The sequence below is a fragment of the Budorcas taxicolor genome, chromosome 1 (assembly GCF_023091745.1).
Source record: "Budorcas taxicolor isolate Tak-1 chromosome 1, Takin1.1, whole genome shotgun sequence".
Classification (NCBI taxonomy): domain Eukaryota; kingdom Metazoa; phylum Chordata; class Mammalia; order Artiodactyla; family Bovidae; genus Budorcas; species Budorcas taxicolor.
Window position 1 is genome coordinate 159,634,561 of NC_068910.1, and position 24,912 is coordinate 159,659,472.

The 24,912-nt window shown below is 40.4% G+C and overlaps 1 protein-coding gene across 1 annotated transcript in view; it reads right to left on the reverse strand.

The window, feature by feature from the left end:
• Positions 1-24,912, reverse strand: part of FNDC3B (fibronectin type III domain containing 3B) — a 354,012-nt gene that overhangs the window by 276,916 nt on the left and 52,184 nt on the right. Inside the window, exon 2 of the mRNA XM_052638946.1 lies at positions 1,038-1,176. Within this exon, the coding sequence (XP_052494906.1) occupies positions 1,038-1,148 (111 nt within the window). The 5' untranslated portion in view covers positions 1,149-1,176. The remainder of the gene's footprint in view (positions 1-1,037; positions 1,177-24,912) is intronic.

Below are 24,912 nucleotides of genomic sequence, written 5' to 3' on the forward strand. Positions count from 1 at the left end.
CAACTCATCAAGATATGGAACCACTCCAACAAAGCAACCTCTAGGTAACAACAAAAGACCCCAGGCCTCCAGGGGCACAGGCGAAGCTCCCTGGAATGAGGCAGGACAAAGATAAAGACAGAAAAAGGGAAGAGACAGCAGAGAGGAGCTTGTGCCCTGAGGGAGGGGAGGAATGGTAAAGGAGGAAGCCTTCCCGTGCACTGGGAAGCTCCCTCTCAGGACCAGGGGGTACCAAAGGGGAGAGCCTGTAAAGCCGGGACCTAGAAGGCAGAATACAGAGAAGGCTGCACTTCCCAGCCCATAAGCAGCTCACAGACCTTGGCCCTGATCAGATGGTGGACTTGGGGAGCTGAGAAAAAATTTAAGTAATGTTATCAGAGACAATATCTATCTCTAATAATTTTTGAAGTTTTACTTACTGTTTAAACTTTTTCCCAAGTGCTACAGGAATGAGCTCAGGAATAACTTTTCTACTCTGCAATGTTAAGTAGCTAGTGACAAAGAAAGGAGTTTTACCGAAAACAAGCACTATCCTTTTCACAGCAGCAGAGTTGCTGCCCTGGAGCCTGGGCTTGGAAGGACTGCTCCAGGAGCCAGGGTGGGTTCACACACACCTGTGTGTCTTGTCCAGGTCAGTCACCTCCTGGATGAGATCAAAACCTGACCCAGCCTCCGGGCACCTTGCTCAGGCCGTCCTGCTCCAGCCAATCAGGAAAAATCAGTCAAGCACAACACACGACATGAGTAAACACTATTTTATTCCAAAAACTTGTACATATTTTCAAAATGATTCATTTCAAAAGTCAGACACTTGTTTTTGATGCTTCAAGAATACCAGCTGGATTAGGTAAAGTTTGCTGTTCTCAAAAACTACAATTTCGGATATTTTAAAAAATCATATAGTGATTCTACAATGGAAACGACCTCTAGAGAATGACAAAGGTTCAAGATCAGAGATCTTTGAATCTCAAAATAAAACAATTTCTGGGCTAATGTTTCCCACTTGGACAACTTAAATCCTCTCTTAATGCACCTACCTGCTGAGCCGCATCTCCATTCACCAAGTGAGGCATCATGGCAACCTCTCCATTCAGCAATGGTGGCAGTTCCAGAGGGATCTGGTCGGTCATCATCATTGTGACGTACATTCATGGAGAATTTCCCTCAGCTGGCTTCCTGCAAGAAAATCACCATTTTGTAAAAAGAATTCAAGACCGCAAAAATTCACCTGTAACAAGTCAGCTATTTAAGTGCACCGTCATGAGGTCAGCTGAAACTCAAATTCTTCCAACTGATGTTGGATTTAGAAGGGGTGAAGCAAAACCCAGGGTGGCTTCCCAGGTAGCTCAATTGTTAAAGAATCCGCCTGCCATGAGGAGACCTAGGTTCAATTCGTGGGTTGGGAAGATCCCCTAGAGGAGGGAATGGCAACCCACTCCAATATTCTTGCCTGGAGAATTCCATGGACAGAGGAGCCTAGGGGGCTACAGTTCATGGGGCTGCAAAGGGTCAAACATGACTGAACAACTGAGCACAGACAGCAAAACCCAAGAAAAACAGCTTGAAATTGGAGACCATAGACCTGAGTCTCTAAGCAGTCAAGTAAACACAACCTCCAGTTCCTCCACCTTGTTATTTAGAAATTTATGAATAATATTAAGTCCCCTAAACCCAGAGATCTTCCTCAGAATAAAATGAGATAATTTGAGAAGATAGAAGTGTCAAATGAACATTTATCATGCTATCTCTAAGGTAATTACAAAAAATGAGCCCAAAGAGCATGACTTCTAAGAAAAGTTTTTCATTAGGATCAAAATACTGTTCATAAGCAGTTACTCCAAGCAAAGGTTAACTACGTACACTGCAGTTGTTGCAATTTCTGACCTTGCTATTAACTCAGTAATTAATCAAGTTCTAATTCTCTCTATCCCATCATCTCCTTGAACTGGATTTATCCTGTTGCCTATCTGCAGCTTTATTACTTGAGCCTATCTTGAACTTTCCTGTACCTGACAGCACCTACAGTACCTTGTACAGAATAAGGCTTAAAGGCACATTTCATGGTTTCCACAGAATCAATGATTTTCATGTACAAATTCAAAACAACACAAAGCCCACTTTCATTCCATAATGGTATCTGCCACTACTATCTAGCTTTTCAATAAAACAGCAGGAACACAATAAATTCCTATTTAAGATTATATGTAATCTTTAAGAAGTATTTACCCATCCTTCATTTATGTCTAAAATTTTTTGCCACAAAAAGTTTAATAGCATAGACAAACAAGAATAAACAAAGACACACATGCACACACTATTTTAAATAATACACTGCCATGTAGTCCATTTTAAATTTTTTCTCATTTTATAATAAAGTTCCCAAAGATTTCAACTCAAGACTTTTGGAAAATGAATCCTTTAATACTCAATATCCAAAAATCAGGCAAAATAGCAGGTCAAGTCCTTTAACGACTATCTCTAATTTGTCTCAAGTGTGACAGAAATATTTCTTAAAACCTCCATTCTGAACATTAAATATATTTCCCTCGCCTCGAGCCCACCCAAAAGAAACCCCTTCCCTGGAAGTATCAAATGATGCATACAAGCCACCCAAGAGATTATAAATTTTTTATTTTAAATAGGTAAAATTTTACACTATTCATTATAACCCCATTTGGAAAAACTAATTATTTTAAGTATCAAACAACAAAGTCATGTCCCAACTAGGGAAGCACATTCTATAATAACAAGTCTTATAATTCAGTGTTAACAGTACCATCATGCTGTTTTATGAGGCAATTACTCAGTTCCCAAGCAAATAAAAATACAAAACTCAAAGCCCAATAGTTTATCCTAACGTAGGAAACAGATTTTTTTTTTTCACAATAAAATTAACCAAGATAACTTCCACTGACCCCATGAAGACATCAGCTGCTTGATTCTGAGTAGCACTGCTAACAGAGCATGGCTATCCATTTCAGTTTTATTTCAAATACACGTAACCCTACAAGTGCACAAGGAGAGGAATGATTCCTTTTCCTCAAACTGATATTACACAGGTCTACTTCTTAAGCGTGGTGTTTTATCTAATGATTCTTCAACACTGGAGGCTGAATAAACAGGGCAGTAATTTACATGAGGGGTCTGAGAATAAAGCATCTGCACGTGAAGAAGCATTCCACACTCACTCCCACCTTTTCCTCACTCCTTCCAAGGAAGAGTCCCAAAGCACTTGCTGGTGAGGTGATGGAGACTGTGGCTCTGTCCTCCCCTCTGCTAAAGTAGCGAGCACCAAAGCCCTCTCCCCCAAGGGACAGTCCTGATCAGCTCAACCGACAAGCGTAAGGATGGAACCTACTCTCTTTTCATTCAGTGCACACAGGTACTGGTAGGACATAATTGTGATCTAGTGAAAAAAAGTTCAGGCATTCTTAACCACCTAGCCCTAAAACCAAAAGATGTCTCAACTCCAGCATGATACCTAACACTGACAACTTCAATTTTAGACACCTTCTGGTAGGCGTCATGATAAGCAACAGGATTTGCTATCATCAAAATACAGCAATCCAGCCCCACGGGCTGGTGCTCTTAAGCACAGATGTCAGGTCCAAGTTGGATAGTTAAACTCCAGGTTCTGCAACTGTGGGATAAAAGGATAGATCCCCTCCTAGTTCCATGAAAGTCTTATAAATGCAAGATGACAGAAAGTGGGAGCCCACACAGAGATGAAAAAAAATCCCAGAGAAACAAAGTCAGCTGGCACAAAGAAATAAGTGCATTTGCTTTTGAAAATCATAGGCAACTTTGGGCAATGTAGCTATTCCATACAAAAAAAAAAAAAGATGCCTGAGTCCTGTATCTTTTTCCTACCAGATGATAGATTATCTGCCTCACAGATGTGCAGTGGTTGTTGCTAATTACTGAGAGGGGAACAAGGGAGGGGAAGACGGGGAACTGTGCATAAAAAAGTCAACTATATATACAATCAACTCCTAGATAGCACAGAGTGGGAACTTATAAACACCATACACTCCTAGTGCCCCAACTCAACCAGGTAACAACCATACCTTTAATCATGGAGAAAAAGGGAAAAATGAGTAAAGACTCGGCCATAGAGTCTCACTTCTCATAACCAAAGCTGTTAATCCTCTTTACCCTAGGACACCAGCTTGCTAAAAATCCAAGGCCTGTTTTCTAGTCCCCAAGAGGTCCACCAAAGGCAAACCAGATTTTATTCTGCCTAGAATGCAAGGTAAGAGATTGATCTAGATGGGGTGGTTCACACAGTCAACGATGTTTAAATACCCCTTTCTACACTCCATGCACATACAGAGTATACGTTCATTTGCCTGGAATTCAAGGGACATACAAAAAAAGTAATAAATTATCTCTAGGCAAGATAATGCCCGGCTATTTAACAAGGCAACTGCCTGGCAACCGGTCCTTAAATCACCATGGAACAGAAACCATTTAGTGCCATGGACTGTAGAAAGGACAAGAGAAAAGGCAGGAAGAAGAATTATAAAAGAATGAAAACCATAAATGCAAAACAAAAGACTTAGGGTACAAAGCAATACTGTACTATGGTTATTACCTAGTTTTGGTTATTTCCTAGGAATGGAGATGGGTTGGGAGGAAGTAATGACTTTTCCAAATACAAAGTCAAATGTTCAGGCTGCAAATTGGGAAAACCACTCGGCCCTAGCCATTGACAATTAAAGAACGTTAAGAGACTGGGGAAGGCTTGCCATGCATCAATAATTAAATGGTGACCGCTCCCCGAAAAAGTAAGTCTCCTCTGTTTTGGTTGGTAATCCAAACAAAACTACACATGTACTCAATTTCAACAGGTGTGCCTCAGCCCCACTGCTTTGAGGAGACCGGGAGAATGTGACATGCCTAAGAAAGATGACCAAACTTTTTAAATGGAATTTTTAAAATGAAGCAATAAATGTGGAAGGCTTACTATCCAAACAGTTAACTTTAAGGACCAAAAACTTTATTTGCCAAGATTATGGGTGGAAATTATACATTTTCTAAAGGGAGTACATCAGGGCTGTATTTTGTCACCCTGCTTATTTAACTTATACGCAGAGTACATCATGAGAAAAGCTGGGCTGGAAGAAGCACAAGCTGGTATCAAGATTGCCAGGAGAAATATCAAGAACCTCAGATATGCAGATGACACCACCCTTATGGCAGAAAATGAAGAGGAACTCAAAAGCCTCTTGATGAAAGTGAAAGAGGGGAGTGAAGAAGTTGGCTTAAAGCTCAACATTCAGAAAACGAAGATCATGGCATCTGGTCCCATCACTTCATGGGAAATAGATGGGGAAACAGTGTCAGACTTTATTTTTGGGGGCTCCAAAATCACTGCAGATGGTGACTGCAGGGATGAAATTAAAAGACGCTTACTCCTTGGACGCAAAGTTGTGACCAACCTAGATAGCAAATTGAAAAGCAGAGACATTACTTTGCCAACAAAGGTCTGTCTAGTCAAGGCTACAGTTTTCCCAGTGGTCATGTATGGATGTGAGAGTTGGCCTGTGAAGAAGGCTGAGTGCCAAAGAATTGATGCTTTTGAACTGTGGTGTTGGAGAAGACTCTTGAGAGTCCCTTGGAATGCAAGGAGATCCAACCAGTCCATTCTAAAGGAGATCAGCCCTGGGTGCTCTTTGGAAAGACTGATGCTGAGGCTGAAACTCCAGTACTTTGGCCACATCATGTGAAGAGTTGACTCATTGGAAAAGACTGTGCTGGGAGGGATTGGGGGCAGGAGGAGAAGAGGACAACAGAGGATGAGAAGGCTGGATGGCATCACCGACTTGATAGACGTGAGTTTGAGTGAACTCCCGGGAGTTAGTGATGGACAGGGAGGCCTGGCGTGCTGTGATTCATGGGGTCGCAAAGAGTCGGACACAACTGAGCAACTGAACTGAACTGAACTGAACTTCATGATAGAATAAAGTTATGGCCAGCCTGCTCTTTCTTAGGGATGTAGGGTCACTGTTTACAATACTGTGTTCAGTCACAAGGTGATGTAGTAGGGAGTTTCAAGGCATTCTGACCTTACCTATTCAGAGAAATGCACCCCTACTTTGAGCTCTTATGTTTAAATTCTACATTTTCCCCTCTCTTCCTCATTAGGCTGTACCTCAAACCACACCTCCTCAACTATGAGCATCATACTCAATTTGCGATCTTAATCTTCCTTGGGCTGGGAAGCACATAAAGGAGTGGTCTCTGGGGTCTCAGAAGCTCCCCTCTGTGCCCTGCATCCATGATTCCTGGATAACTGAGCTGTAACTGCTTTTCGTGTCAGTCAGAAAGTCTAAAGAGAAATCATCCCAACAAAACCCTCATTATCCTGGTCTGGGTTCCTTCTCCCCTAGACAGATGTGTCTCTGAATAGGCCAGAGCAATCACAGAACTCATGCATTTTATTAAAGCCTCTTCCACATCCACACTGTCCTGGCACACAACTGAGTTTTCTCAATAAATTCATTCTTGGATTTTCCAGGCAAGAATACTGGAGTGGGTTGCCATTTCCTTCTCCAGGAGATCTTCCCAACCCAGGGATTGAACCCGGGTCTCCCACATTGTAGGAAGACACTTTACCGTCTGAGCCACCAGGGAAGTCCCCTTTACAAATAAAGAGTCAATAAATGTGCTTAAAAACTAATCAGAATAAACCAATGGAAAACAGATGACCTCTACTGCTGCTGCTGCTAAGTCGCTTCAGTCGTGTCCGACTCTGTGCGACCCCATAGACGGCAGCCCACCAGGCTCCCCTGTCCCTGGGATTTTCCAGGCAAGAACACTGGAGTGGGTTGCCACTGCCTTCTCCAATGCATGAAAGAGGAAAGTGAAAAGTGAAAATGAAGTCGCTCAGTCATGTCTAACTCTTAACAACCCCATGGACTGCAGCCTACCAGGCTCCTCCGTCCATGGGATTTTCCAGGCAAGAGTACTGGAGTGGGTTGCCATTGCCTTCTCCAGACCTCTACTACAATGTTTTTTTCTAATTCTCTGAATATTTTTTTTTGACACACAGAGCTCCAAGTTTTCACTGTTATTTTTTAATTCTTACTTACCCATGCTTCCAGTTCAAAGAATTCAGTGACAACCACAAGCCATCACAACCTCTCCCCTAACCACACATCCTAACATAAAACCACAAGTGCTTCATGCCTGGCCAGTTCTGTTCTTTTGATTGACAGGGAAGGGATGCCACGTGAGCACTTGTGGCTGACTTCCTTCTCTCCTGAAAGCAAGTCGTTTGTTACCTTTCTTATCTGCAGGGAGGCCCAGAACCAAAGAAGTAAGCTAATGGCAAGGGTGGGGGCTGGGCACGCTGAAAAACAGATCCTCACTGTTAGTAAGACATTTAGTTCTATCCAAATATGACTCTAAAGCTTTAACAAAACACCTTACTTTAAAATAATATTACAAAGGGTCTTCAGTTTTTACATTACTCTAGGCACTGGGTTATTACTTTTTCCTTTTCTTTTGCTTCCCTCACTCCAAGTCTAAAAAGGTTTTCCATGGTATCTTGGCCCCAAACTATAGTAAGAAACATACGGCCAATTTCATTAAAAAAAAAAAAAAAAAAACTGATTCTCAGGAGAGAATCACAGATCCATTTCCAAAGGCCAGAGAAAGCAGTTATATACTAGGAAGAATTTCTAACTTGAAAAAAATCAAAGCCTTCATCACTGCTGGGAGAGTTTTAAGTCTGTGGGCCTGGCCTTCAAATGAGTAACAAAATGTCCTGCACCTCACTCCATGGGCCAATGACCCAAATTTCCTTACATTAATTCAAGATGTGAGTGAGCAGTACAGTACACAAATTAGTTTCAGATGACAAGAGGAAAAGAAGCCCAAGAGCACCAGAAGGAACAAAGCAAAACCATCAGTGCCAAATGAAATGACCCCGCGGGGTGAAAGGAGATGGACTCCCTAAGTTAAATCTCAGGGCAGAGCCAAGGTGCAGGCTCCCAGACTCACTTTACCTACACCTGACTTTTGACCTATTCTAAACCATCCCAGGGAAGTGCAGAAAAAGTAAAAGTAGAATGAGAACCAATAAGAAGAATGCATTGTGTCAATCATACCTTAATTTTTTCTTAAAAAAAAAAAGCACATCATCAGTTTTAACTTTTTGCTTCTATCTGCAATTCAAATGCACTTTCAGAAGCAAAAGGGGTTTCTTGATAAATGGGAAATGGATGGATAGAAATCAATTAAGACCTATAAAGCAATTATGCAAATAATCTAACAAATAAAACCATCTTCAGAATTCATACCATGTGTGCAGTGCTTAGTTGCTCAGTCCATGTCCAACTCTTCATGATCCCAGGGACTGTAGCCCAGCAGGCTCCTCTGTCCATGGGATTCTCCAGGCAAGAATACTGGAGTGGGTTGCCATCCCCTCCTCCAGGGGATCTTCCCAACCCAGGGATCAAACCCAGGTCTCTTGCATTGCAGGCAGATTCTTTACCATTGAGTTACCAGGGAAGCCCACAAATACTATAGTGGGCAGCCTATCCATTCTCCAGGGGAGCTTCCCAACCCAGGAATCGAATCGGGGTCTCCTGAATTGCAGGAGGGTTCTTTACCAGCTGAGCTATGAGATAAGCCCTCAGAATTCATACCACTAAAAGTTAACTGTGATTCCATAAAGCTTGAATCTTTTCCAATAAAATATACATTAACCAATCACCTTCACAAAATCTAAGCAGCATGAAAACATTTTGCTTGCTGCTTGCCTGTTCTGCAGCCTGAGAAGAAAATGCTCATGGGCACATTAGTAAAATCATAGCTTGATTCATACTCCAACAAAAGTTCCTTCTCTGCTAAAAATACTTAGTGACTTCTAACAGTAAAAATCTACTCTGGACCACATGTCAGAAAATTGTCACAAACACACTAGGAAAATGTTCTAGCCATTTTTCTTAAATAATAATAAGGAAAAGAAATTTTTTTTTCCTAATTTAACACAGCAAGGAGTCAAAATAGTAGACAAAATGACGATATGATGAACTAACTGAATCACAAAAAAAAAAAAGTGGGGCTTTGTTTTGCTATGTTATGTTTGAGGCAGATGGGTATGAGAGGTTACTATGAAATTACTTTATCTCTTTTAAAACAATATAATTATCAGATAGCTTATGTTTTATGAGTGATTACAAGTTTCTTAATGACTCCCAAAGAAAAACCCAAGCCTAATAAAATGTATTACAACAAACATTTGTGCAGCTGATTCACACTTGTATATGCCATGACTGTGGTAAAGAAAGAAAAATCTTAAAAAGTCAAAATCTGACAGAGACTCATACAGCCCAGAAAAAAGAAAGAAAAACTGCTTTCCTGGACTTCCTTCTCATACAGGTGGCCATTGTGTACACATGCCTTCATTCACAAGGACTGATAGCTTCCTAGTGTGTCGTCCTCTTATTAGCCAGATTTAGGAAAACAAAGAGGGAGAGATGAGGAAGGGAAAGAGTTATTGAAAGAGAAGAAAAAGTTTTTTAAAAGTTAGTTATACACATTCTTACAAGTCATGGGGTATCAAAGCATCATTCCTATTTTCATCAGAGAAACCTCTTACCTTCCTGCTCCATTCTGGTTTTGAAAGATAAACCTCTGACTGATACTTCAAGATCTAGAAATTCTCTAAACGGTTCTAGCCTTCTGAGCAAAATGAGAAACAGCTTTCTGATAATAACTATAGAAACACCAACAATAGCATCAAGAGAAAAAAAAATAATGAAAACAAAATAGAAACACGGTGCCACCTGCTTTACCTCTGAAAGTGAGAAAAATCTGCTCAGCCATCAAAACACATCAGCCAGTTTTTACCATGTTCCTGCCACTGTGAAGGCAGGACTTCTCCCTTCCTTCTGGTACCAGCTACAGCAGCGGCCGTGGCATTGGCGCTGACTGTGTGGAGTAAGCACGTGGCCACTTGGGAGCCTGATGTGGGGCACTGCCATTGGCAGGCCAGGCTGGAGGTGGTTCAGTGCTTCCCTTTGCACTGTCTCTCCCACACTCCGTGGGCAGCCATGAGGAACGGCACCTGTACAGGCAAATGCTCTCCTGAAAATCGAATCGAACTGCGCCCTCAAACAGGATATGAAGAGAAATTTAAAGATACTTATTAGAATTTTTCACAGCCCCTCCACTAAAAACTGTCCAAACGACCACCAGTATGTTATAGGAACAATAAGAGCGCTAGAGCAGAAAGACCCCAAGATGAGTACTTGAAACGTGAGTTCTAATCTGAGTTTACCAATCATCAGCTGTAAATCTGGACAATTAATTCCGCCTTTTACCAAATGACAAGGTTATAGATTCACCTTCAAGGTTTCTTTTTGCTCTATTATCTTTCAAAACACCTCTGCCTATAGTGCTTACTTCATACAGATTAAATAAAACCTGAAAAAAGAAGTTTACTCAAACTGTATAAAAACCTATTAGTTTCTCTTACTCATATGAATATAATCTGGGCCTCCTGGATGAGAGAGGAAGAATCTAAAGAAAATGTTGAAAAAAGAACGTACTGAGTAAATAGTGATAGTAATCACTGTGCTTTTTTGCCAGTGAAATCTAATTTTACAGCTGAGTTCTACACAGCTGTGAAAGAAAGACTCTTGCCATGGCTTGCCACTTGAATGAGAGAAGGAGTGGTGATAACTGTTCATGCAGAAAAACTTCTTGAGACATGAGCAGTACCTGGAGGTATGCACCCAGCTGGTTGGTTGAGGCACAAATAGTCTGGAATTTGTCTTCTTGTCTGATATGAGTTCATTAGTGAAGTTAAATCACAGTTGTCTGAAAAGGTTCCTAACCTTAAAAACATTCTTGCTTTTAGCATCCAACTATAAACACAGGAGAATTAAGTGGCAACATTTAAATCCACAGGAGAAATCCTGTGAAACTGAGTTTAGATTAAAAACACCACCGCCACTGCTGCCATGGATTAAAATAAATAATAATATGTGATTCAAACAACAAATAAAAAAAGAACTGTCCACTGTGCTCCAGAGGCTAAGGAGAGATGTCAAGCAGTCTAATGTATAGGCCCCACATTCAAGAATCCATAGATGCTTTCTTTATGCTAATTTAGCACAGTCACGTCTGAACTCAAAACTACTATATAAGGAAAGCACTATTTCCTGAGAAGGAGAAACAGTCTACATGTCTGAGGATCATAGGTAAACATTAATGCATCAAGGCTATTTTTATAATTCGCCATGAATATACAGAGGTTGGCTGCTTCCACAGCCCCTCCAATATACCTCAAATCTTTAACGAAACACAAAAACTTTTTTATAAATTGCATCATTGCATATACACAATCTCTGGACCTCAGATCCACATCCACACATAAACAGCTCAGTTCTACAAATATTAACTAAAAGGGAAAGGCGGCCCAACTTCACAAAAAAAAAAAAGTTTACCAACAAAAGGTCCATTTGTTTTGTTCATTGTTTTTAAACAGTGTTTAAAGAGGTCTGCAGATGTAATTAGACATTTTTATTAGAACACCTAGACTCCGGGTACACACAGCACAATAAATCTCACATCCCTCTCTCACATCCCAAGGATGACAGTGTAGCATCTACAAAAGAACATTCCAAAGCTATGAGCCCTTATTTTCACCCACATCCAAGCTAACTTTGTCACATACTTGATCCAAAGATGAGAATAACTGAAAACATTTCTTTGCAATGACTTGGAATTGTGTGGTTGTTTCTTTATATCTTTTTCTATAGGATGTTGGAAAAAAGTCTAGAAAACTATAATCCAAAAGTGGGGGGAAAAAAAAAAAAGTCACTCCTAAAGCCCCTTCCAGCTCTAGGTCTTCCTATCTCCACACCAGTCAAGCTCTAAGGTAGGTGGGTTGGGGGTGGGTGGGGGGCTGTGTGTGTTGGGGGAGCACCAGTGGCAGGGCTATAGAAAGAGATGAGATCTAAGCTATGAAGACACTCAACTCCCCCCCCAGCCCAGGGCACTGCCACCTGCCCGGAAGCCGCACAGCAGGCTGACAGGCCCGCTGCTCGCAGGGCCCTGGCTCAAGGTGTGCCTGCACAGGCCCCGGGCCTCAGTTCCCCCACCTGTAACATGGGTGCTTCAAGGCAACTTCTAGATGGGCTTCCCTGGAGGCTTGGCGGTAAATAATCTCCCTGCAGTGCAGCAGACCTGGGTTCAACCCCTGGGTCGGGAAGATCCCCTGGAGGAGGACATGGCAACCCACTCCAGCATTCCTGCCTGGAGAATCCTACGGACAGAGCAGCCCACAGGGTTGCACAGGGTTGGACATGGCTGAGCCGCTAAACAGCAGCAGCAGCACATTTCCCTCGAATGAAATCCAAAACGCATTTTACTATTCTGCTTTTAGAGATCTATTATGCATTAAATTCACATTTTTATAACCACTTGGGTACCTAACAGCCAGGTATAACATTTGTTACTTTGGGGGGAAGGGAAAATGTATTGCAAACACCAAACCGTTTCTGGGAAAGGCTGAGAGGAAGAGTCCCCAAAGCAAAGACGGTCACAGCTTGAAGCCCCTGTGCACTAATTGTTCCCAAGCCTCACAGCATTCAAGTGAAGGAGGCAGTATTCCCCTCTGGACAGATATTATTATAACTAAGTCGCTGAGAGAGGTTAAGTGATGTGCCAAAAGAAACTCAGACAGAAAGTGATGGTAAGATGTCAGCGTTCTCTGAGCGAGCTGATTATAACATCTAAGAATCTGGCAATAAAACATGGCAGTGGAAGGGCTGATGAAAAATTCATAGGTTAGTGAATTTGAAAAATTAGACAAAACAAGCACATAGTACAAAATTCAAAAGGTAACTTTCAAAGACACCCAATCAAAGTACATTTCTCTCCTATCCAGTTCCCAGTTCCCTGTACACAAAGCCAGTAACTGAATTTTTGGTGCATCCTTACCAAGATGCAGATTTAATGATTTTTTTTAAGACACTTTTTAAAGTAGCTTAAAGGGAAGTTAAGCAAATTCACTGTACTACCATGTAGTCCCCATGGTTAAAATTTAGGGAGAAAAAGGAGCCAGCAGAAAAACAAACTAGAAAATACTGAAGTTAAACCATCAGTGGTGATATTCAGAGAGACTATGACGGGCCATAAAGAAACACAAAAGCAAAATTTCTTCACAAAGCAGGGCAGCTTAGCAAGTAATTGATGAGGAGACTGTTTAGAACAAGGTATTTGGTACAACGGGTTTCAAGATTCTATTATTTTCAATATCCCAAAAGAAGGACTCAGCTGAAGAAAATCTAAAATAACATCAAAGCAAAAGACACGAACAAAGATAATCAACCATTCTCTTAAAAAATATTTAGTGAGTATCCACTGTGTGCCAGGGACTGTACTAGAATTGTAGGATTCTAGAAACAAAGGCATGAGGTTTAAATAGCATTACACTGAAATGTTATATTCAATAACCCAAATCCACATTGGACACTTCTGACAAAACCCATCAACAGACCACCATGCTCTATGAAACCTTTCACCTGAGATAAGCTTCACAGTCTAAATCTGGTTTCCCAGCTGTGGCATCTTTCCTAGTCTTATGTGGGCCAGAAGATGAATTTGTCTCAAAACATGCCCCCTTCCTCAACCTTCATTTCTGATTAGCCAGAAGAATACTAAAATTTTTTCTTTAATCAGCTCATATAGAACCCAGTCATACTTATTTATGCAACAACAAACTCAGTTTTGTCGAATTGATGTTATAAAACACTCATGACAAGGATGAGCTCTGAAGCTGTTACTTCAGTCTCGTAGAAGCATCACTGGTGTTTTATTCAGTTTATAATTAAATATGCATTTCAAATATTTCTAACACTTTATTACTAATTTTAGATGTTGGTTCCAATATTTCCTCCTCTCCTATGTAGGGGGAGATGGGGTGGTGGAGAAATAAACAAGAATAATATATGATACACTGAAAATCAGTTTACAAACAAACTATTTCTTTAAGAGTCCACAACTGATGACATCCTCATAAGCAGCTCTGTATTTCACCTGATGGGACTAAACACACCACAAATACCAGGTGTTCCTTAGAACTTACAAGGTAGTGAAACAGAAAATTCACATGAAATGATGCTTATAAAGAAACAAATTAGCAGGTGCAAAGACACACTGTACAAGGAGGTATCTATTTACTATTTCATATTTTAGACCATTACAACAAAATTTTAACATGAATATGCACTTTACTAATTCAGACTAATATTTTTGAATACTCCAAAATGTGGAATTTTTCAGAAAATAAGACTTTTTTCCTTTAAGAGAAAAAGAAAAAAAAAAACTGCAAGGAGATTTGTTTTACTGGACGAAATGGCAATTGGTCTATACAAACTCACATGCAAATGAAGTGAATCTAAATGTTTGAAAGCATGGTACTTGCTTATATTCTAAGCAACCCCTGTGAATAATGACATCATTAATTACACTAATATAATTTGTTAAGAAAATGCAAGGAGGCCACATTTATTTATTTATTCACTTAGGTTCTGCTTTGTGTAAGATACTCTTTTGTTCTGAAATCATTCAAACTTCAAATTTAAGCAGTCCACTAAAAGGCTTTAAAACCTTTCCAGAAAAATAATTTTAAATTTCAACTCTGCTACAAAATGCATGGTCTCCAATTCAATTTTTGTATTTCTCCTCATGCGAAAGCATGAAAGACGAAGTATTTTTCAGCTAACACTATTGAAGGACACAAAAGCATAAGGTTGAAAAAGACATAAAAACATTTTAGGATTATTAATAGTTACAACCTCATGAAACCCATTAAAAGAATTTCAGGATCACCCAAGGGACCCCCATACCAGACTCTGACAACCACTACTCCATGCCAAGCACCTTAGATGTAAAAATGTAAGAAAAATGTAAATTCACTTTCTAGTAGACAAACTTCCCTATTTTATATACTCGATACATCCACAATTCACCTGGCAGGGTCTGAAACAAAGAACAAATTAACCCAAATGAAAAGTATCCAAATTCCAGCACGGACTTTTCTCTCCAAGAGTTTATGTTGTACTCTTTAAAGTACTTCGGTGAAACAAATTCATTTGGTAAAATCTTGATAAGAGAGCAGCAGGCTGGAGGGATAGGAAATGGATGTTGGGGAGCAGGTACTCCTGGGCTTGGAATGTCAGGAATGTGAGCACACATTCAGGGACAGAGTGGGACCTAGCTCCAACAAATCCAAGCCTACTGGACAGGGACCGAGTTTAGTCTCAAGTAGTCACATTTATGCCCTGGATTCAAAGCAAACCATCAATTCCAAGGAAATAAAGGCAAATAATTTTGTGTTGCCATTCCCAAGTAAGACTCTTATCTGCTCTGACCTCCAGACCTTCATTGACTGCTCAATGAGCCCATGTGAAATCCACAGATGACTTGATCTAGTGTTTTCTACAGTCAATGCTTTATTTTCTTTCAGTTTATTTTCTTTAGCTGTAGCCTATTAGGTCTTCACCAGAGAACCCAAAAGGAGTTTTCCTGACACATAGGATAACTCTTAAAACAAGAACCTCAAGCTTCAAATATAGACAGAACAGTTAGTGAAAATGTGACATTCATTTTCCTAGAGCAGCAAGTAAGCAAGATCAAAATATGCCACAGTCAACTGATTTACATTCAGCAAACACTGTTAGGTAAGGGGCTTTTAAAAATAGATTAAGCAAGCATATTAATTTTTCACTGGTCACTATAAATACATGGAACTACAAAATCCTTTCTTTGCAGGGGGATTCTGGCCAGGCGCTGTGAGCCTGACCCTGAGTGGAAAGTGTATTTATGTTGAGGAGAGGCCGCATTGTGTGCTTGTGGGAAACCACTTCTCACAAACCTCCCATTCAAGGGAGGCCTCCACAATAGGTACTCACACAGGAAGCAGGCCTCACCAACAGCACCTCAGACTGTTCCAGAGAGAACTTTCCAAGGCAGGCGACGGTGAACCGCTGTAAATGCCATGTTCACAGGCCCCAACTGCCGACACTTCAGGGTCAACAAAGCTGGTGTTGTCCACAATTAAGCCCCCAAGTTCTTCCCAAGGTTAAAGGGAAGCAGTCAACAAGTACATTTTATTTTGTAGCTAATCTCTCAGGGTATCACTTTGTTTAAAAAAAAAAAAATCACAAGGACATGACATTTGCTGTTCTCAAAAAAACTGGAAAATACTCCTAAGAAGCTATCGCTTTTCAAAACTAATGAAAGGTGTTAGTACTTAATAAGCAATTTAAAAGAAATCAAAATTTTATTAGTCACTTATCTCTACTGAAAATTAGGGTTCCTTAAATACTGTCCATTTTACTTAATTGCCAAAGCAAAAAATAATTATTTTAACGCCTCAAATGGGAAAGTGGGCACTATCAGCATCGTATCAATGGCTTCTGCACAAATATGTGAGGCAATAAAGATAATGGTGCACATGCCATCATATCAATCAACTGCTAGCTGAAAAATGAAATAAACAAGTGAGTTTCATAAATTTGTGGGCCCAGTCACTAAGTCGTGTCTGACTCTTCAACCCCATGGACTGCAGCCCACCAGGCTCCTCTGTCCATGGAATTTCCCAGGCAAGAATACTGGAGTGGATTGCCATTTCCTCCTCCAGGGGATCTTCCAGACCAAGGGACTGAACCTGCATCTCTTGCAAGGGCAGGTGAACCACTGAGCCTCTTATCAGTTTGACTTTTTTCTCCCCACCTTAGCTTTAAAACACACACACACACACACACAATTGATTTCTTTCAAAAAGGTTGACTAAATTCTCAATATCCCATTTCTCAACCTGCTAAAGAGAAGTAACAGCTGCTTCCTACAGGAGTATTCTTAGGTCATTAAATAATTTAATGATACTGGGCAAGGGGCAACTCTCCTCTGGCTTGCTTTTCTCATTTCTCTAATTAGGGGACTGAACTCCATGATCAAGGTCCCTGGCAGCTCTAACAACTTGTCAGTTTGGGTACAGCAACAAAGAATATCACCATTAGCACATACATCTCAAAGGTTGATAGGAAGTCTAATACTTAAGGCAGTCACCGTAAAAGTAAAAAGATCTGTACCCATAAATACTACTTACAAACTTCAGGAAGTCACTACTGCAACATGGAAAAAGTAAACCAGAAATATTACATGGAGATGTTCATAATATTCAGTGGAATGTACAGGGTATATATGTATACATAACTGCTTATAAGACTATAATGAAATAAAACCAAAATGTTAACAATGGTTAACCTATGATAATCAAATGAGTTATAGTTTTTCTTTTGTATTTATCTTTGAGCATCTATAATTTGTATAATCATAAAAGTTAACTTTTATAAACCCATTTAATTCAATCTAAGTTGCATCATGTGACTGCTTACATTTTTGTGATGAAGTATTTCCAAATTAATGTACAAATATACAAATAAAGACCTAAAATACACGATTTAGCCAACTCTCCCATAAGGAACTTCCACCATTCGGCCTGGACTGTGTGGAATACAGCGATGGAAGAAAATCTGTGGTTAAGTAATAGATTGATTTGGTAACAGTTACAAAACCAGCCCTGGGGTCATGCTTGCTGAGTAATCCCTAAGATTAGGCATGCTCACTAGGACCAGCAGTTTTTTTTGTTTTATTTTTTTAAAGGGAGGAAGGGAAAGCAGGTTCCCCAGTCTTATTACCTTTTTTAGATAACAAGCACTCCAAAAAATCTTTGAACTGCCAAAATAAATCAAAATTTCTAGGTGGAGAAGTCTCTGTCAATCAAATGAGACCCAGCAAGTCTCAAGATAAACTAATAATAGCAATCTGTTACACACTTACTTAGCTGCCCCTACTATGCTAGTCCCTAACTAGCACAAAGGACTTCAAAAACTCCAGCTATGAAAAGAACAGGGTGGGGCCAGAGTTCCCTCAGGGTTGGCAGGCTTCATTCTCAGTGGAAAAGTAACTACCCATTCTTATCTTTGTGGTTTCTCTCTACTGGTGCACCCTCCATATTTGTCCTATGTTTTAATCCCCACATCCCCATATATTATATAATACATGTTCACTCTAGGAATCTGGAAATACAGAAAAACAGGGCAAAGGTTTCTATTCACCTAGAAACATCCACTGTTGAAAAGGTGATGTGTTTCGTTTCAATTTCTTCTATCCATATGAAACCTATAAAGTTAGAGGGCTATAGTTTACACACGATAGACCTGTCCATTTTTCATTTCTGATATTTCATGATCATAACACTGACGACTTTTAAAAAAATAAAGAACTGGTTCCTAACTAACATCTTCAGAGAATGTGGCAAAATCTTCAGGGTCCTCGACCTTAGCATAAAGCTAGGGAATACCATGTATTCAACTGAGAAGACCAGTGTGTACCAAAGGCATAATTTCTTTCTATCTGACATCAGGTTATAATAATATAATACTCTTAGATTATGTGCAAATATTTAAATAGAATTATGAAGTGAATGGTCCCCATACAATACTGTAAATTCAATTTTTTGTTTCTATGTTTCCAGGTAAAAACTTTTGCTTTGCACAATGAAAGATTATGCTGCCAATTGTAAATGCATTTGAAATCAACCTGCTAACAAAGGAAGATACAAAATACATTGCTTATAGGGAAATAACAACATAGAGGAATGATAGGTTAACAAACAGAAGGTCTATGCTGTAATCCAACTTCTGCAAAACTAGGAATATGTTTTTCACAGACAACAGAAATGAAAGACTATATACCAAAGTGTTCACAGTGATTATGGTTAGGTAGGTAGGATGAGGGCTTCCCTGGTGGCTCAGACAGTAAAGAATTCACCTGCAATGCAGAAGCTCTGGATTTGATTGCTGGGTTGGGAAGATCCCCTGGAGAAGGGAAAGGCTATCCATCCATTCCAGTATTCCTGGGCGTCCCTGGTATTCTTGGGCTCAGACAGTCAAGAATCCACCTGTAATGTGGGCAACCTGGGTTCAATCCCTGGGTTGGGAAGATCCTCTGGAGGAGGGCACGGCAACCCACTCCAGTATCCTTGCCTGAAGAATCCACATGGACAGAGGAGCCTGGTGAGCTACAATGCATAGGGTTGCAAAGAGTTGGACACGACTGAGCAAGTAAGCACGGCACAGCACAGGTAGGATGAAGAATTTATCAATACATTCTGACCTTTATTTTTTAAGAGATACTTTTGCTAAGGAGAAAAATGTATATAGAACACAGGCCACTTTACAGGCAATCTCATATTTGTCAAAGAAGCCAACGGAATAATGAGAAACAGATAATGGACATTTGGCCAATGAAAATCCTATTATACAAAACACACTTCTAAGACTTCCTGAGAAGTGTCACTGATAGTAGCAGCTCCACCTTCTAAATTGGTGCAGTGGCTCACAGGTGTGGCTTGCCCTCACCCTGGGCACAGCTGGGCCGACCTGCAGGGATGGTACAGCCTTGGCTCTAGAAACTATTTTCAGTTTCAAGATATACCACAGAATCCTGAATCTAAAAAGGAACCTTGAAAAGTTCACTCTGACACAGGCTTGCACAATATTTAAACATCCCTAATTGACCACAGGCTTCAAAATACCATAACCCAGCATTTTTATTATCCTATATCCTTCAGTTAGTTATCCCGGATTTCCTCTCTCAAAACAGTCGGTGAAAACACATTTATTTGGAAAACAGGATGATAGGAATAGATAAGGTCAGAATTAGACAAAACCATGTCTGAGTCAGTTAAAAATATAAAGTGTTGAATATTTTTAAATCACCACTATTGAAAGGATTCTTTAATAAAATTCTGTTCCTCTGACTCTTCCACTCCTGACCAGCAGGGCCAGGGTCCTAACTGAGGAGTTAAATCACTTCTAGATTCTGGAAATATCTGGAGCCATCTTATCCTGCCTACCATCTCTCTCTCATCTCCCCCTTCAGTCCACTCTAACCTGCACACACAGACCATGTCATTCATTCTGACACATCACTTTCACTAGGCCACCACTCACTTTCACAAACCAGGGATTCTTTAAGCAGAAGCCAGAGCAGCATTCATGAGAGATGCAGAATGAGGGACCGGGCACTGTGGAAGCAGGAGTTCCCCTGAGCTAACTGCTCCAGGTCTGACGCAGGCAATACTGCAACCGCATCAGGTGAGGTGCTTGTTTAGAAACGTTAGTTCCTCATGAATGTTCACGGCAGCATTGTTCATAAATGCCAAGAACAGGAGAAACCACCCAAACATTTATCAACTTCAAGATAAATAAATATGGTATACCTACACAATGGAAAATTATTTGCCATAAGAAGGAATGAAGTACTGACACATGACAGAACATGAATTAACTTTGAAAATACTCTGCAGAGGGGAAAAGCCAGCCCCAGAGGGCCACGTATGGTATAGCTTCCTTCTTATGAAATGTCCAGCACAGGTGAATTTTTAGAGACAGAAAGTAGATTGCTGGTTGCCTGGAGCTTGGGCGGGGGTGGGGTAGGGGTGAGGGGGGGCATGACAGAGTGACTGCTAACAGGTAGTACAAGGTTTCTTTTAGAAGGTACAAAAATGTGCTAAAATTTGATAATGTTGGTAACTGTACAACCTTGCCAATATGCTAAAATACATATATAATTGAAATTGACATCTTAAATGAGTAAGCTGTATGATGTGAATTTTTTCTCAATAAAGCTGTTTAAAAATCCAGATCCTTCGATTCCACCTCAGAACTACTCAATCAGAATCTCCAGGATTCCGTCGACCTGGATATCTTCCCTCTGAATAAGAGCAGGTGATGTGCATTTTCAGAAAAGTCCTAAAATACACTATACCATGTCTTAGATCTTTCCTAATGCTATATATAGAGGCTAGGTATCATATTCTGTAGCTCAAAAACACTTTTCAGGCCAAAAAAATCCTCTGCAGTCTCCTGCCTACATAAATGTATTTCCCACTCTGTCCACACAATGCTCCCTCCCACCGGTGTCACGACTCCCTGGGAGCGTGTGATGGCTGGAGCTGTGCATCATGTTCCTCTCCTCCTCTTTCCTAGGACGTTTACCTTTGGCCCAAGCCGTCAGTTCAGTCGCTTAGTCGTGTCTGACTCTTTGCGACCCCACGGACTGCAGCACACCAGGCCTCCCCGTCCAAGGCTTATCTGCTGCTTAACGCTACCTCAAGGTTACTCCAGTTTACAGTGACTTCCACGAAGAGCTCTTTGGGCCTTCCTACCCTCAAGTGTGAAAGGAGAGTGATGGACTGCTCGACTTTCTCCCATATCTGATAGTTGAGCCTCGCTGAAGACTCAAGAGACACTCTAGGCAAGCAAATTTTCCTCATTCCCCTATTACCTCCAAATAATGTGTTTGGGGCAAACGTCTTCCTGACCTGATGTATGAGGAAGTTAAACAACAACTTAAAGACTTTTTTTCAAGGCGAGAGAACATGCACCTGTTAAAAGGTTCTCAGGATACTGGTATAGGACCCTGGCATGTGGTAGTGACTCAGATATTTGATGCATTCCTTGATACTCAAGAAGTTACTTCTTTAGCTTCAGTCTGTTCAGACTTCTAGGGCAGTACTACAAAGATCTTCCGCATATAGGAGACTTACACTCTGTACTGCTCCTGTTTGACATATGAAGGTTGCTGTTCTTTGCCAAGAGGACACAATCAACCCTTATCAAAGAGATCTGTAATATGTGTTGGTCTTTCTGCCAGTGATGATGGCTTATGAAAGCATTTGAAAGAAGAGTTGTTAACATTAGAGCTGCATTCCATGGTCATAAAATGAACAAAGATAACTGGCCCATCTTGTGATTAATCTGCAGTCTTATTTTCTGAAGCAGTAAAAAGTCATTCATCACTGCCCCTCCCACCCACATACAGAGCACAATGTTAGTGAAATGCCAGAGCACTCCAGCTGACATTCCTGGAAGCAACACAATTTTTTAAAATTGCTCTTCAGTGACTACTTGTGTCAAGATGAATAAACAAAACTTTCACGTGTTAAAATAAAAGCCTATTATTTGAAGAAGCTAACAACTTTTGTGTTACATTTTATCAGTACAAAATGCATTCTTGTATTTCCAGTAACTGTAGTGACAAAGCTTCATAAAGCTTGAATTTAGATGCTCCAAAACAAATATACATAAACACATACATATATGTATACATACATGCATAGATATATACTCTTTAGAAAAAGCACTAGGGAATTACAGAACCCATAATCCTATAATGCCTACTTCTAAATCTATAAAATATCAGACTCCTGTAATATGCAATAATTTTTTTCAGATGTTTACAAATTAAGGGAAAATGTATACCTCTTCTTCAAACTGTACTATCTCTTTTCACATGTTGCTGCTGATGCTAAGTCGCTTCAGTCATGTCCAACTCTGTGCGACCCCATAGATGGCAGCCCACCAGGCTCCTCTATCCCTGGGATTCTCCAGGCAAGAATAATGGAGTAGGTTTCCATTCCCTTTTCCAGGGGATCTTCCCAACCCAGGGATCAAATCCACACCTCCTGTGTTGGCAGATGAATTCTTTACCATCTGAGCCACAAGGACTAATAAGGACTTACTGCATAGCACAGGGAACTCTATTCAGTACTCTGTAATGGCCTATATGGGAAAATAATCTAAAGATGAGTGGATATATGCATAACTGATTCACTTTGCTGTATCCTTGAAACTATCAACATTGTAAATCAACTATACTCCAACAAAATTTTTAAAATATTTTCCCAAGTTCTTCAGAAGAATTTTATTTTATTGCATTGCCCCAACTCCTTAACCCCAGTCTTATTTTAGTAAATTATTTCCCAAATTCTTCATAGCATTGAGTCTGAGTGAGTGAAGTCGCTCAGTCATGTCTGACTCTTTGCGACCCCATGAACTGTAGCCTACCAGACTCCTCTGTCCATGGGATTTTCCAGGCAATAGTACTGGAGTGGATTGCCGTTTCCTTCTCCAGGGGATCTTCCCAACCCAGGGATTGAACCCACATTGTAGACAGACGCTTTACCCTCTGAGCCACCAGGGAAGTCATAGCATTGAGGAGAGTACTAAAATGAAAACTTAAATTAGCTCTATTATTTTCAGTATCCAGATAAAACAAGGTAAAGAATGATTTAGTTTTAATCTTGTGAGCTGGAGCCTAAGTAAGGCTATCCTTTCAGTTTATTTTCACAATCCCATCATGTTAGATGAGAAAACAAAGCGCTAAGGAGTACTAACCCTGGAGAATCAGAAAACCTGGGTTATTCTGATTTCACCAAGAACTTTGTGTGTGTTCTAAGCACAAATCCTTCTCCAGCTCTTTAACAGGTGCTATTTGGTGAGAACCCTTGAAAAAGTTGGCTTAAAGCTCAACATTCAGAAAACGAAGATCATGGCATCCGGTCCCATCACTTCATGGGAAATAGATAGGGAAACAGTGGAAACAGTGTCAGACTTTATTTTGGGGGGCTCCAAAATCACTGCAGATGGTGACTGCAGCCATGAAATTAAAAGATGCTTACTCCTTGGAAGAAAAGTTATGATCAACCTAGACAGCATGTTCAAAAGCAGAAACATTACTTTGCCAACTAAAGTCCATCTAGTCAAGGCTATGGTTTTTCCAGTAGTCATGTATGGATGTGAGAGTTGGACTGTGAAGAATGCTGAGTGCCAAAGAATTGATGCGTTTGAACTGTGGTATTGGAGAAGACTCTTGAGAGTCCAGTCCATTCTGAAAGAGATCAGCCCTGGGATTTCTTTGGAAGGAATGATGCTAAAGCTGAAACTCCACTACTTTGGCCACATTATGCGAAGAGCTGACTCACTGGAAAAAACTTTGATGCTGGGAGGGATTGGGGGCAGGAGGAGAAGGGGACGACGGAGGATGAGATGGCTGGATGGCATCACCGACTCGATGGACGTGAATCTGAGTGAACTCTGGGAGTTGGTGATGGACAGGGAGGCCTAGCGTGCTGTGATTCATGGGGTCGCAAAGAGATGGACACAACTGAGCGACTGAACTGAACTGAACTGGCTTTTTTCTCAAGCCCACTCAAAGTGATTTGGTACTTGCCTGGATTACAGTGTTGAGAAAGCCTCACTGTCCCAGGCTAGTGGGAGTTAAGAGATGGCTACCAACGTAGTGAGACTTAAAAATGGAGAAGATCCATGCCACATATTTGCCATCCTTTGTGCACCAAGGCTCCCTCCACTCAATCGTTCTCAATCAGAACCGAAGTAGTAGAAAAGAGAACATTACATCCAATGCTGGACAAGCTTTCAGACGAAACCCTGGTCGCCACCTCTATTTTGTTCAACATTTCAAAGACAACAGTAATGCCCAAGAATTTTAAATTGACTGTTAAAAATTTTAATCAACACCTAATAATTAAGATATTAGAATTACGCACACCAACTCAACTTATTTAACAGGCAGTCGCGTCTGACAGATTACCACAATCGGAGCACTACTACAAATGAATACATGTTGAAATCGTATGTATGACTGAAGTCAGATAAAGGTGAGTAGACAGATCTGGAAATTTCTTCCCTTAGTTTTCAAACATTTATTGGGTATCTTACATGCCTGGCACTGTGCAAACACTAGAAATACGGTTTTACACATTTGGCTAACTTTGTAAATGAGCGAAGATTTCAAAAAAAAAAAAACCCTTCAAATAATGAGTAGAGAGTGAGATTTCTCAAACCTCCATGTCCTTGATCTTTACAAAACAGTCTTATTGGAATCTTTTTTTTTTTAATGGTCCAAGACCCTTCTGTCAAAGGTATTAAGATATTGCTATGATTGAAATTATAACCTGGAAGCATCATACTGCTGAGGGTTCAGTAAATTTGACATTCAACTTGTGTGTGGCGT